This window comes from Salvia hispanica, chromosome 3, assembly GCF_029641045.1.
Source record: "Salvia hispanica isolate PSC_SH4W2 chromosome 3, Shi_PSC_v1, whole genome shotgun sequence".
Classification (NCBI taxonomy): Eukaryota; Viridiplantae; Streptophyta; class Magnoliopsida; order Lamiales; family Lamiaceae; genus Salvia; species Salvia hispanica.
This window is the reverse complement of record NC_142694.1, coordinates 20300794-20314110: the sequence shown is the minus strand read 5'-3', so window position 1 is coordinate 20314110 and position 13317 is coordinate 20300794. Positions and strand designations below refer to the sequence as shown.

Genomic DNA, 13317 nt, shown 5'->3' with positions numbered 1-13317 from the left:
AAATTATTACATTGACCATTATGATTTAAATGGAAACAAGCCAAAAATTAAAATAGTGAATGACTAACAATTCAATTATGAGTATAAGTTCAAAATAGTCACCCAACGGTACAACTTGATTGAGAGCATGGGCAAATGGAAAGAAAATAGATGGGTGTGGAAGTTTGCTTGGAGAAGAAGACTATTTGTATGGGAGGGGGATTTGGTGAAAGATCTTTACCTAGCCGTGGACTCCATGAGTGAGAGTGCGAGGGATGTGATACTATGGGCTTTTGACAAGTCTGGCTCTTTCTATGTTTCTAATTTTTTACCTCCAGGTCTGTCGCATTGTGGGACAGGGAAGCAATCGCCTTTGTCATGGGAAGCTCGCATGGAAGAATGTGGCTCCGCCGCGTGCACAACTCCTCGTTTGGTTTGTCCTACATGGCAGACTAAATACAAAGGAGAGACTTTTCAGATTCCGATTCCCCGGAGTTGAGGATGAGCTTTGTGTATTCAGTGGGGAGGAACCTGAAACAGTGCATCATATTATTTTTGGTTGCAGGTTTTCTAGTAGCTTGCGGTATTTCAGATGCAACTGCTGGAACCTTGCTTTTTGTCTCCCCAAAGATCTGATGGCTTGCTTCCTTACATGGATGGATGCACCTTTCACGAAATTTGACTTTAAAATTTAGAGTTCATTATTCTATGTGATCTCATGGTCTATTTGGTGGCTTAGAAATAAGGTTATATTTAAAAAAAAAAAAAAAAAAAAACCGAACTGGGAACTGAGAAGAGACTCATTATTTGGAGGCTTGGAGCATGGACTAAAGGGTGGTGCCCAGAATTTCCTTTCTCACCGGGCCAAATGTGTGAGGATTTACATAAAGCTAGAAGATGGACGGAACATTATCACAGAAGCAACTCTGATAAACATAAAGGTGCAATGTAGCTCGCCCTGCTTCCTAGTCAGTTTTTGCTTGGTGGCATTGGTTGGTGTTTGTTTAGTTTTTTGTTTTTATTGTTCTGTTTGGAGGGTGCTTTTCCTTTGCTTGGCTTGCTCTTTTTTAGTTTGAGGTATTTTTTGCTTGTTTTTTTTCCTTTTTTGTTTTAACTTTTTTAACCCAATTCTATTTTCCCTTTGTTCCATTATCATTATTAAACTAATTTTTGAGCAAATATTTCCAGTAAATTGATAAATTGATTAGTTTTTTATAAAAAGCAAATGTCCAAGTCACAAAACAACGAGCTACCAAGAGGCAAGCCAAAAGGCGAGACCACCAACAAATTCAGAATTCCCTACCTTCTAGAATAAGGGATCCAAAATAAGCAAAAAAAAAAAGCTTAACCAAGCAGCCCCAACAAAGCAACAAACCAACCACCTCTCACCAAGCCAAAACACCCACATCAGTGTTACAAGAGAATGTAAAGGCAACAAGAGCTCAGAGCTCAATAAAAGTCAGCACAACGTACTTATACTCTAATTTCAATATGTTTTCATGTGGAAAATTTAAAATTATACTCCATGATTTGTATTTTTTTAATTTTACAACATAAAACATTTTATTTAAAAATATAATTCCACTTAAAGGCTTAAAATGAATATCTAAAGTGATTATTTAGTTAGGGAATTAGCTATTTTCTTAATTATTCACTTTATAATTTTAATTTTCTCACATAAGATGTTCCTATAATATTTCCCTTTAGAAGTAAATAAAAACATAATAAAAATATTTGGATTATAAAGAGAATATTAAAAATTAAATAGTATTAAAAGAATCTCCTACAACAATTGTGCAGGGAAAGCTAATTTAAATTATAAATGTTATTCAAATCAAATTATCATAACCTTGTAGAGTAGATGACAAACAAATTTAGAATAAATTATGTGGAAATATATATCACTAAAGGAATTTAAAAGAAAAATAAAATTTTTAACTTATAAGGAAAATAAAATTTTATTGAACTAAGGGAAAATGGAATTGGACGGTGTGGATGCACCACACCCTTTGTTGTGCCCAGGGGATCTTTGTACTTTAAGTCGTGCTCACCACACTAGTAAGTCATATATTCATCGACCACTGGTTGCAGACTATTTTTTGTGATCCCCAATATTTTTCTACCTTAATCGGGTTCTCACCCATTTTTCCATCTCATCGATAAAGTCATGTTGTTGTGTATCTTTTTTTATGATAAGCAAACGCTCAAGCCACAAAATGGCGAGCTATAAAAGGTAAGCCAAAAGGCAAAGTCACAAATGTTGTTGTGTGTATAAATCATAAAGAGTCTAGGGAAGAAAGTCTTGATAATTTCATTTCTGGTCTAATTGTCGAGCCAGCGAGTAAGCTCATTTTCCACTTTCAATTGATAATCTTTTGTCATTTATATTTTCTTTTTGACTGTGAACTTTGAGTACATTGTACACATTACATTAAAAAATCGAAGCTCGATAGAGTGTGTCCAATTTTTTATGTGTTCAAATACTATTTACCTTTTAAGTATATATCCCAATATACATTTTCAGCATGATAATTACGACATTGGAAAAAAAATAGTGAGTGGATGTGCACCTCACATTGTGATTGCGGATGTTCCAAGTCATAAAAAAAGACAGACAAGGTTTAGCCACATAAAGAAAGCATAAAATCTGATTCAATTATTGGAAGGCATAAAATCTTGAGCATCATTCTTTCTAGGAGAAAGAAACGCAAATTGAAGAAATTGGCCACATCAAATTAGTGAAACATAATCCCTAGATTCATTTATTAAGCTCGTGAAACCTATATATAGACCATAAGTTATAAATGGGAAAATTGGGCTCAATTCATAGAGTTTCACATACGTGTATTTTGGAAATGCCATAGTATTAGATGTACACCAAACTTAAAATAAATTTATGGATAGACTGAAAGTTGAAAAGGGCATGTGACCAAATTAAAGGAGAAAATGATTCATTGAGTTAGAAAATGAGATGTCGAATTAATGTCAGGCTGTTGGGGGCAGAAGATGGTCACAACGGTTTGTTGTTGCTAAACCAACTATGATGTTATGTATATTTCGTTGGATAAGTTTACCTAATTATTTAGGTATAATTGTCATTTTAATCGAACTTCTGGTCAGTCAAATAACTTTTGAAGTAGTGTTAATTACTACTATATGACAATATACATAAAACGACATGATTTTGACAATCTTTGTTTCTATTTTGACCATCACATAAGAATTACAAAAAAAATGAAAATTTGTGATTTTATATTCTAGTTTAAAAAATTACTATGATTGCCATAAGTCAACCAAAAGTTTTTGGCTTAAAATTACAATTATTGTGTTTTTACCAAAATATATTTGAAGATGCTTATGAAATAGTATATTTGAAGAAGCAGTGTTAATTAATAGTACTATATGACCATCACAGAAGAATTACAAAAAATTGAAAATTTGCGATTTTATATTCTAGTTTAAAAAAATTATACTTGATTGACCATAAGTCAATCAAAAGTTTTTGGCTTAAATTACAATTCAAAAGTTTTTGGCTTAAATTACAATTATTATTTTTTTACCAAAATATATTTGAAGATGCTTATGAAATTTTGATTATCGTGATCATGTAGAAGATACAATTATAGGACCAATTTGGTTTGAAAGACGTGTATATGAAATTGCTACTATCACCAAGATCATATAGGAGTATAAAAGTAATGCAAAAAACACAAAGATGATAATTTGGGCCAGCTTTGTTTGTTGTTAATTGGGCTTTTGTCAAAATAATCGTTACAATTCATGGATGATTATCCATTAATAAAGGCCACAAATTAAATCGTATATGTGAATGTAGATTTTCCATTAAATAATGTTCTAGACAATATTATTTTTTTCAGAATATATTTGCATATTTTAAGAATTTATATTTGTGCTATCTTACTTATAGAATATACTACCATATTTTTCGTAAGCAAGTCTCGGCCCATATATGAATAATAAGCATGCCTGCATTAGTTCACATGCACACACACACACACCTTATGCATCTTTATTGATGATAAATTATCATTAGTAACGAACTATGTCTGACTAAACCAAGTAGAAATCCTAGTTTCTAGAAAATGTAAATAAACTTAATACTAGTAAAAAATTGTATTCAAAACAAAGACACCCACTATTTATAAACGGTTGAGACAAAAAAAAAATAAAATGAAAACTAAGATATTAATAATAAGTCCGAAAAATCCGTAAATTGTAATTTACTACCTCTAAACAATGTTAAATGGCCGAAAGCCATAGTACATCAAGGAATAGATATGATTTTGATTCATCAGCGTGCATCATGCAAATTTTTAGTTATTTTGACTAAAAAATATTTTAGGTGGCGTTGGTGTCAACTACTAGAACTGCATAGGCCTTTTATTATAGAAATATCTACATACACTACAATATTTTTTCCCCTAGTCATATTAAGCATTAACCTACATAAATTCAACGCAATTATTATTTTAATCCTAATTTGTAGGAATAAAATAAACAAAAATAGAATAAAATAGGGAATTAGATGTGTAGAGAGTCTAGAGACTGTCTCATTAACTGGCATAAAGGAAAAGTAAAAACTACACGATGAAGCAAAGAAGAAGATTTTGCTTCAAGAAAGTCTTGATTCTTCATGTACCTTATGCATTAAATAGGGTACCCTCACCATCTCACTCCACTACAACTCCCCTCTCTCTCTCTCTCTCTCTCTCTCACTTAGTTGGTGAAGACATGGGAACATTTACACTTAGGGCTTTCTTCAGCATTTTAATTATGCAATGTTTTCAAGGTATGTCTCATTCATTCACTTTTAGCTTGTTTGATTGTAAAAACTATACTTCAATTCTAAATACCTATGATACTATTACAACATCATGATTACTAATCCATACATTCCATCTAAAAAGGCTTAATCTTGGCAAGAACAATTATAGTACAAGAGAAGGTCGATGCATCAATTCCAATAACAAGTCTAGCGCCTCCGGAGGGAAACACCACATTCCTGGCCGGCACCAACTGGTGCGTGGCCAGACCAGGTGTCCCCCAGGCCGATCTAAAGATCGCTCTGGATTGGGCTTGTGGGCTTGGCAAAGCAGATTGTCGTGCCATACAAGCGGGGGGGCCATGTTTCGAGCCCGACACACTACTATCCCATGCATCGTATGCTTTCAACATTTACTATCAACAAAATGGAAACAATGCCATTGCTTGCCACTTTGGAGGGACAGCCTTTCTCACTCGGCACAATCCAAGTCAGCACTATATATTTATCTTATAATCCAACTATTTTCTCATATACAAACTTCATTATGTATAAGATTAGCAAATAATTTTCAATTGGCAATGTTATTCTTATCAATGATGTATGTATATTAGGTTATGGAAGGTGTTCTTTCAGCTCATCCGAGTAAGTATACACTCAAATTGGATTGCATTATTTTATTTAATCAATTCTTATCATATAAACAAAATTTTACTTTTATGATAATTAGATAGATAATATCTTTTGATTCCCTATATTTATATATGTAGGTCGTTGAGAGCTTCATCAGCATCATCATTCAAGTACAAGTCGCAAAGCATTTGGTGGGAGATTGATGTAGTTTTAATGTTACTTCTATATTTATCAACAAAATAATGAAATGTTATCAAATTGCTACAGATGTAGGAAAAGATTTTGATTCACCAGCAAATTAAAAGGTTTTGTGCTAGGGCATAATGATTAGAATAATGGTAACTTTTATTATTATTGAGTTTATTTTTGGGCTTACTTATATGCTTTACTTAGTTGATAGTTCAAGAATCATTGGCACAATGTTCATGTTTCCTTTCCTTTCTCTAACTTATATACATGGATTCTCTTGATCTTCAATTCCAACATGCTCTTACTTAATTGTTATTCATGATTTACTCAATACATATATAATATGCTCTTCAATCCTATTTATTTTCGGATAGGGATATTAAGAAATGAAAACAGGATAAAGTAAAAAGATAATAAAATAAATGAGTAAAAAGAGAATAAAATATTAAATGAAAATTAGAAAATAAGTAAAATAAAAAAATAAAAAATAAGAGAAATAAAATAGTACTACATTAATTATTGATAAAAATAGAAATAACTCTATTATGATGAAACATCTTGAATAGTAATAGAGGGACTATGTTTTAATAGGGTCATCTTCCATTACTTATAGCATCATAATCCAAAATCAAGATCAAATCTACTACACCCTTAGATTTTAAAATGAGTGGATGAAATTGAACCTTACAAATTTCAATAAATAGTAGACAAAATATCAACAAAAGGATAATATCGTCATTATGTTATCATATGATAATTTTCGTAAGGGTTTTTTTTATATCAACATAGTGTATTACAAATATCAATAATATGACATAAGAATATCAACACTAGTACAAGAAAATATCAACACATATTTATTGAGATTTTTACATGATTTTATTGAAATTTTATATGCATTATATTGAAATTCTTTGATTTATTTGTTGATAAAAATCTGATTATCAATATTTACAAAAACTAAAATAAAAAATATCAAATTTCATCATCCGGACGTCGTCAGAACGTATGCAATTGAGATCTCGTTGGGATCCTTATAAAATTATCTTTAATTTGATATATTTTAAAAAAAAACTAATTTAAATCGAGAGAGTTACGTAAATTTAAAGTTTTAAGGTGATTTTAATGAAAGTGAATTAACATTAATATCCTTTAATTTTATTTAATAATTTTTTAATTAAAAATATAATCCGTATGACATTATTTTAACCAATAAATCTCTTAATCTAATGGTTAAGATTTGATCTTAATTTAAGATTAGTAATTAGTTAGCTATTGATAATATATACTCCCTCCGTCTCAGATTAAGAGTCACTTTTTGCCATAAAAGTCCGTCTCAGTTTAAGAGTCACTTTTAGAATTTTCCATATTTGGTTATACAATTTTACTCCATTCTTCATCAAAATTACATAAAAATGTCATTATCTACATTAAAATAAATCAAAACAAAAATCAAAAGTCAAAAGGGACCCACCTTCAACCAACTCCACCATCTCACTTCATTTATTACACACTCTACCATCTCACTTCATTTATTACACACTTCAACTCTTTCTTAATATCCGAGCCATAACAATAAGTGACTCCAAATGTGGGACGGAGGGAGTATAATTTATATAACAACAATTGTAAGTTGCCGTAATCTGTAACTTTCATTTACATTTATTTCCCATACACCATTGTATATAAATGATACTAATAAATACTCCTACAAAGCAGTAATTATTCTTGATTACAAATATAAAAAACAATGCAAAATTTTCTTAACGACCTTGTGTCAATTTCGTTCTAGAGATGATAATCATGTATTTCCACGTGTCATATGACAATAAAGAATTTTATACTAGGTTTAAACAATGAAATCTAGATTATTTTTAAAGACATATTTGGCATGTAGAATTGAAATTTTATAAAATTGAATTGGAAACAAAATTCTATAGAATTGATTTCAAATTAATTAAATTAGTAGAATTTAATTTCAAATATTTTATTTGATAAAATGAAGTAAGTGATATTGAGTCTGAAAAATATATTCACACAACGATACACATTGCGCGCGCGCACACTACATATACACACTAAACTGCATGCTACACAATCACTGAATACACGCACGTATACAATACACCTTAGACACTGCATCACAAACAGACATTTCTAGAAGATGATTACAAGGTTCAAAGAAAAAAGGCCAGATTCTCCTATGAAGGAACTATACTAGATTTATATTGGCCATTATATTAGTATTACTAGTATTATTCTTAATTCACCTAAATTCTCGGTTTACCATTTTTTATTCTTTCACTCCTTACAAGTACAAATTAAATTCTATATTCCACTTATAAATGTAGTTAAGTATAAATCTTTGACCCAAAATGAAGATCAGCCGAATTGTCTCCTTATCCACAATTTCATGATTAATTAATAAATATTCAATGCAATTTCTCAATTGCTCAGTTACTGAGTAAACCCAATTCCCAAACAAGGAAGAAAAACGTTGAAGAAAATAATTTAAAACAAATTTGAGCAAAAAATTAAAAATGGAATCTTGATTATGATATTCAGATATCACACTCTTACTATTCAGTGAGCGCTTAAATTATACAAATAATAGGAGTATTCAATATTCATATAGTATAAATCATTTTTGGAATCTCTATGTGATGTACTTTCAGGCATTGTTTTCTTAAACCTGTTTTCGAGTTTCGAATTGCCTCTTTTTTTTAACTTAATCTGCACTCCAACTGTTTGTTTAATAGTACTACTAGTTATGAGCAATTCGGTGTCTCATTCAAGCGGAAAGGGCCGAGCTTTAGAATCTTCTTTTTGTTAAAGAAATACTTGCGTCTTTCTCGAAGATTTGATGGCATTTTGCAGACTGAGTTTTATTTGTGGGACGGAAAAATGAGAGAGAATTGAGCACTTTTTTCTTGGGGCTTGGATTGTGAAACACTTCTGCTGCATTTATTGTGGTCTTCATTGTAAAGGTGGAGTCTTTATGAGTTGGGATCTTCAGCTTTGAGGCATTCTTGATTGTTGTGAACTGGGTTTTTACAGATTTGTTGATTTTTTTTTTCACTCATTTTTGCGCTGATGTTGTGAATTTGGTGGGTTTTTGGAGACAGTTGGATTCAGATTTTGGGATTACATCTTGAATTTGGTTGCATTGTGCAGAAATGGCTTGTGTGAAGCTGGGATCCAAAACTAATGCTTTTCAGAGGCAAGGACAAGCTTGGTGCGTTTCCTGAAACATGAATTTTTGTTTTGCTTTTTAATTTTGTAGGTATAATGAAGATGGGATCTGTAATTTGGTACCTTTGTTTATGAAATGAGTGTAGTTTTGCAAGTAGAAGCACCTCTTCTAGTGTTGTTTGATTTTCTGTTTAATCTAAAGTTATGTTCTTGAAAATGTGGTGTCGAATTCCTCTATGGAACCTGCCTATGCTTAGTCGAGTCTTATCTCCATCATCCATCAATGGCATTGACCTTTGTTTGATTGATTTGGTGTTAGATTTATGTGGCTCATTCATATGTGGTAATTTTCTAATTTTAGCATGATATTGTAAGGGAATGAATGCACATAATGACGAATTGACAATGGCATTGAGCTCTCTTCAAATGATTGGATTTGTATGCGAGCGATTATGGTTGAGTTTTTGTGCTGTTGGTTGAAGATGCTTCTCTACAATGGCGAATGAAAAACACGATTTTTTTTTGAAATACTGTGATTAGGGATAGCATTTTTACTCTGTCAAGTTCTCTGGATCTAAGTAATTTAGTAGGAAGGTTGTTTTTCTTACCATGTTAAAGTGAAAAGATCGGTCTTCGAGCAATGATGTTCGTTTCAAACTTTATTTGAGTTAACGAAGACGGATTTCTTAAATGGCCACATGGAACACATTCTTTTGATTCTCGTTAACAATGATTTGATCATTAAAATGTCTTAGTTTTGAAGTTAAAATTTTTCTTATACATTGTAGGTTTTGCACAAGTGGTCTTCCAAGTGATGTGGTTGTCGAAATTGGGGAAATGTCGTTCCATCTTCACAAGGTATTATTTTTTCTTAAATTCTCTTTTATGATACATTGATGCCAAGAGTTGTAATTTCTCACAATTGGCTTATCTATGAGAAAATTTGTGTTTCTTGTTATTACACCTCAAGTTTAGTATATTTAGCTTCAAATGAACCCTCATAGTTTCTGAATCATGTTAGTTTTGTTGTAGTTTCCATTGCTTTCACGAAGTGGAGTTATGGAATGCCTCATTGAAGAGGCGTCCCAAGGAGAGGACGGCTGTGTCATCAAGCTACCCGACATCCCTGGTGGAGCAAACACATTCGAGACAGTAGCCAAGTTTTGCTACGGGGTCAAGCTTGAACTCACTGCTGCAAATGTCGTGTACCTCCGCTGTGCAGCCGAGCATCTTGAGATGACCGAAGAGTATGGCGAGGGGAATCTCATCACTCAAACGGAGAGCTTCCTCGACCAGGTGGTTCTCGACAACTGGAGCGATTCATTGTGGGCCCTCCAGACCTGTGACAATATCCTCTCCCACGCTGAGAAACTCGATATTCCAAGACGATGCATTGACTCTTTGGCTGCCAAGGTGTGTACGGAGCAGAATTTGTTGGGATGGCCCGTGATGGAGCGTGGAGGCCTGTTGCAGAGCCCCGGGGGGAGCATGTTGTGGAACGGGATAAGCACGGGTGCTCGACCAAAGAGCTCGATTTCGGAAGATTGGTGGTACGATGATGCATCTGTTTTAAGTTTTCCACTCTACAAAAGGTTGATTCTCGCTATGGAGTCTCAAGGTGTGAAGCCAGAACTCGTCGCTGGCTCCCTAAATTCATACTCGAAAAAGTACCTACCAGGACTACACCGGCATCGTGGCCCCACCGTGCCGAAAAATCAACTGGTGGGGTCGCTGTCGGAGGAGGATCAGAAGCTTCTCGTTGAAGAGATCAATTACTTGCTGCCGTTGGAGAAGGGCATCGTACCGTCAAAGTTCCTCTTTGGTTTGCTCAAAACAGCTAGGATTCTTCGAGCTAGCTCCTCGTGTGTGTCGAATCTTGAGAAACAGATAGGTTTGCAGCTCGATCAGGCAGCGCTCGAGGATCTCTTGTTGCCGACTTTCTCCTACTCAATGGAGACATTGTACGATGTCGACTGTGTGTCGCGTGTTCTTGATCATTTCTTGGCTATGGATCAGGTGGCCGCCTCCCCGGGCTCCTTCGACGAAGGCCAACTAATTGGCTCGCCATCACTAACACCTATTACGATGGTTGCCAAGCTCATCGATGGCTACCTTGCCGAGGTTGCTCCGGATGTCAATCTGAAGCTCCCAAAGTTTCAGTCTCTTGCTGCCGCCATCCCAGAGTATGCCCGGCCATTGGATGACGGGCTTTATCGAGCGATCGACATTTATCTAAAGGTACAAACACCATGCTTACCTTCCTTTCTTAGTTCACATTGCACATAGCACATTGAGCTTGGTTGATTGTGGTGAGGCATTTGATGATTCGTTGCTCGCTTTTTTTTGTATCCGTAGTCGCATCCGTGGCTAGCGGATTCCGATAGGGACCACCTCTGCCGGCTGATCGACTGCCAGAAACTCTCGTTAGAAGCGTGCACCCATGCAGCTCAGAACGAGAGGCTCCCATTGAGAACAGTCATCCAAGTCCTGTTCTTCGAGCAGCTGCAGCTGAGGACTTCCGTGGCTGGCTGCCTGCTCGTCTCCGACAGCCTTGATGTCTCAAGACAAGCGCCAAACGAAGGAGGCTGGACGGCCACAGGCATGAGGGAGAACCACGCGCTGAAGGCAGGCATGGATAGCATGAGAAGTAGGTTATCCGAGCTTGAGAAGGAGTGCTCGAACATGAGGCAGGAGATCGGGAGCTTGGGGCGTGCGAAGAAATGGAGCATTTGGGGAAACGCGTCAAAGAAGCTTGGGTTGAAGTCTCAGATGTGCAGCGCGCAAGAGGGATCTGTTAGCAAGCAGAACGATCGTGTCGAGGGTAATGAGAAATCTCGAGACAAGCAAAGGAAGAAGGAGAAGAAGAAGAAGAACAGACCGACTTCGGATGTTTAAGTTCGTGTATTTATTTATAATAGCGTCTCCGAATCCGAATCTGCTTCGAGATTCAGAGTCGGAGACGACGACTCATTGACTTTGCGACATATGAACGTGCATTGTATCAAATGTTTCCGTGCCTAGAAGAGGGCTTAGTCTAGCCCATTCTACAATTCTTTGATATCTAACATAGGTTAATATAATAACAAATTGTTGTCTACATCGTAATAACATCTTGAATGCAATTCTCATTGTAATTTAGAAAAATAAACATTCTTCTTGAGAAAAAACTGCCTATCAAAATAACTTTATAATCTAATATACACAGCTTTGATCATATCTCATATTTATGCTGATAACTATAATAACCATATAAAAATGATACTTGTAACGAATAAAATGATTTGTTTTCAACATGTATAAAACAATGTTTGTCTTGATAAAATGATATTCTCTCCTCATGTATAAAATGACGTTTACGATCAATAAAATGATTATGTTTCTATAAAAATATACTCTTCATCAATAAAATGATATACATGTACAAAATGATACCCGTACTTAATATGATATAAATTCAGTATACAATAATAGTTTTAGCATAAATGATAGGAGTACATTTTGTCAATAAAATGATAGTTTCAAGATGACATAAATTTAGCATATATACAATGATATTTTAGCAAAAATGATATGTTTTGTCCATAAAATGATTGTTTTAGAAGAGCTATATATATTGTAGTTATCATCTTAATTATAATTTTTATTCTAATGCACCTCAAATATACATGCGTATCATATTAATATAATACTAACAAATTATTGTCTACGTCGTAATAACATCTTAAATACAATTTTCATTCTAATTTAGAAAAATGTACATTCTTCTTGAGAAAAACTGTCCATCAACTTAATATAACAACGAATTATCGTCTAAGCGCGCTCTAATAACACCATCTTAATTAAATAAATCCATTCTAATTATCCTATTAAAAGAGAAAAGTCAAGCCTACCAAAATTTACTTGGCCCAACAACGAATAAATCAGTTAATTATGCCTAGTAGTAGTGGTGTTATTTCTAGAATTCAATTAAATTCAATTTTCTCTAATTTGCGTCAACAATTTTCATAATTTTAATCCAACTCATGAAAATTTCAATTCAATTTTCTCTAATTAGCGTCACAAATTTCATAATTTTAATCCAACTCGCCTTATTATACCATTTACATCAAGTATCAATTGCTACTACCTTTATACCTAAAATTTGTCCTAATATTTAACACTAGGACACACTTCTAACTTTTGTCCCAATCCATTTATTAATTGAACAATCGTATCAAAAATCACAATGATAATAACTTTGGTAACTTAATTAACAAAATTCATGTCGATATTTTGGCAGTCGACTCTCAAGTAGTACTCCCTCGTTTCCATAGGAATAAAGTCATTTTGTCATTTTGGTACATTCCATAGTAAGAGCATCCGCAATAGTCGGTAGGCCAGCCATAGGCCAGCCATTCTCTCCCCTGCCACTTCAGCAACACTAAAAAAACCACCTGCCACATCAGATTTAGGCCAGCCATAGGCTAGCCATAGGCCAGCCGCAATAAAAATAATTCAAAATATACTACATTTGCGGAATTAAATTTACGACACATATACTG

At 33.9% G+C, this 13317-nt stretch overlaps 2 protein-coding genes across 4 annotated transcripts; both read left to right on the top strand.

Annotated features, from left to right (window-relative positions):
* The first annotated feature begins 4694 nt into the window (after positions 1-4694).
* Positions 4695-5770, top strand: LOC125217139 (major pollen allergen Ole e 10-like). The gene is made up of 4 exons (XM_048118973.2): positions 4695-4789; positions 4908-5252; positions 5377-5407; positions 5533-5770. The coding sequence occupies exons 1-4, from the start codon at positions 4732-4734 to the stop codon at positions 5636-5638; spliced, it is 540 nt and encodes a 179-aa protein (XP_047974930.1). The 5' UTR covers positions 4695-4731; the 3' UTR covers positions 5639-5770.
* Positions 5771-8150: 2380 nt separating this feature from the next.
* LOC125211717 (BTB/POZ domain-containing protein At1g30440-like) lies at positions 8151-11826 on the top strand. Of its 3 annotated transcripts, none has more exons than XM_048111626.2 (5): positions 8151-8571; positions 8710-8819; positions 9565-9634; positions 9809-11014; positions 11132-11826. In XM_048111626.2, exons 2-5 carry the CDS (start codon positions 8761-8763, stop codon positions 11669-11671), a joined length of 1875 nt encoding a protein of 624 aa, XP_047967583.1. In that variant the 5' UTR covers positions 8151-8571; positions 8710-8760; the 3' UTR covers positions 11672-11826. The 3 variants fall into 3 exon arrangements, with proteins under 3 accessions (XP_047967583.1, XP_047967582.1, XP_088923296.1); XM_048111625.2 differs by having other exon boundaries at positions 8152-8571; positions 8759-8819; XM_089067170.1 differs by lacking the exon at positions 8151-8571 and having other exon boundaries at positions 8756-8819; positions 9798-11014.
* The last annotated feature ends 1491 nt before the right edge of the window (positions 11827-13317 follow it).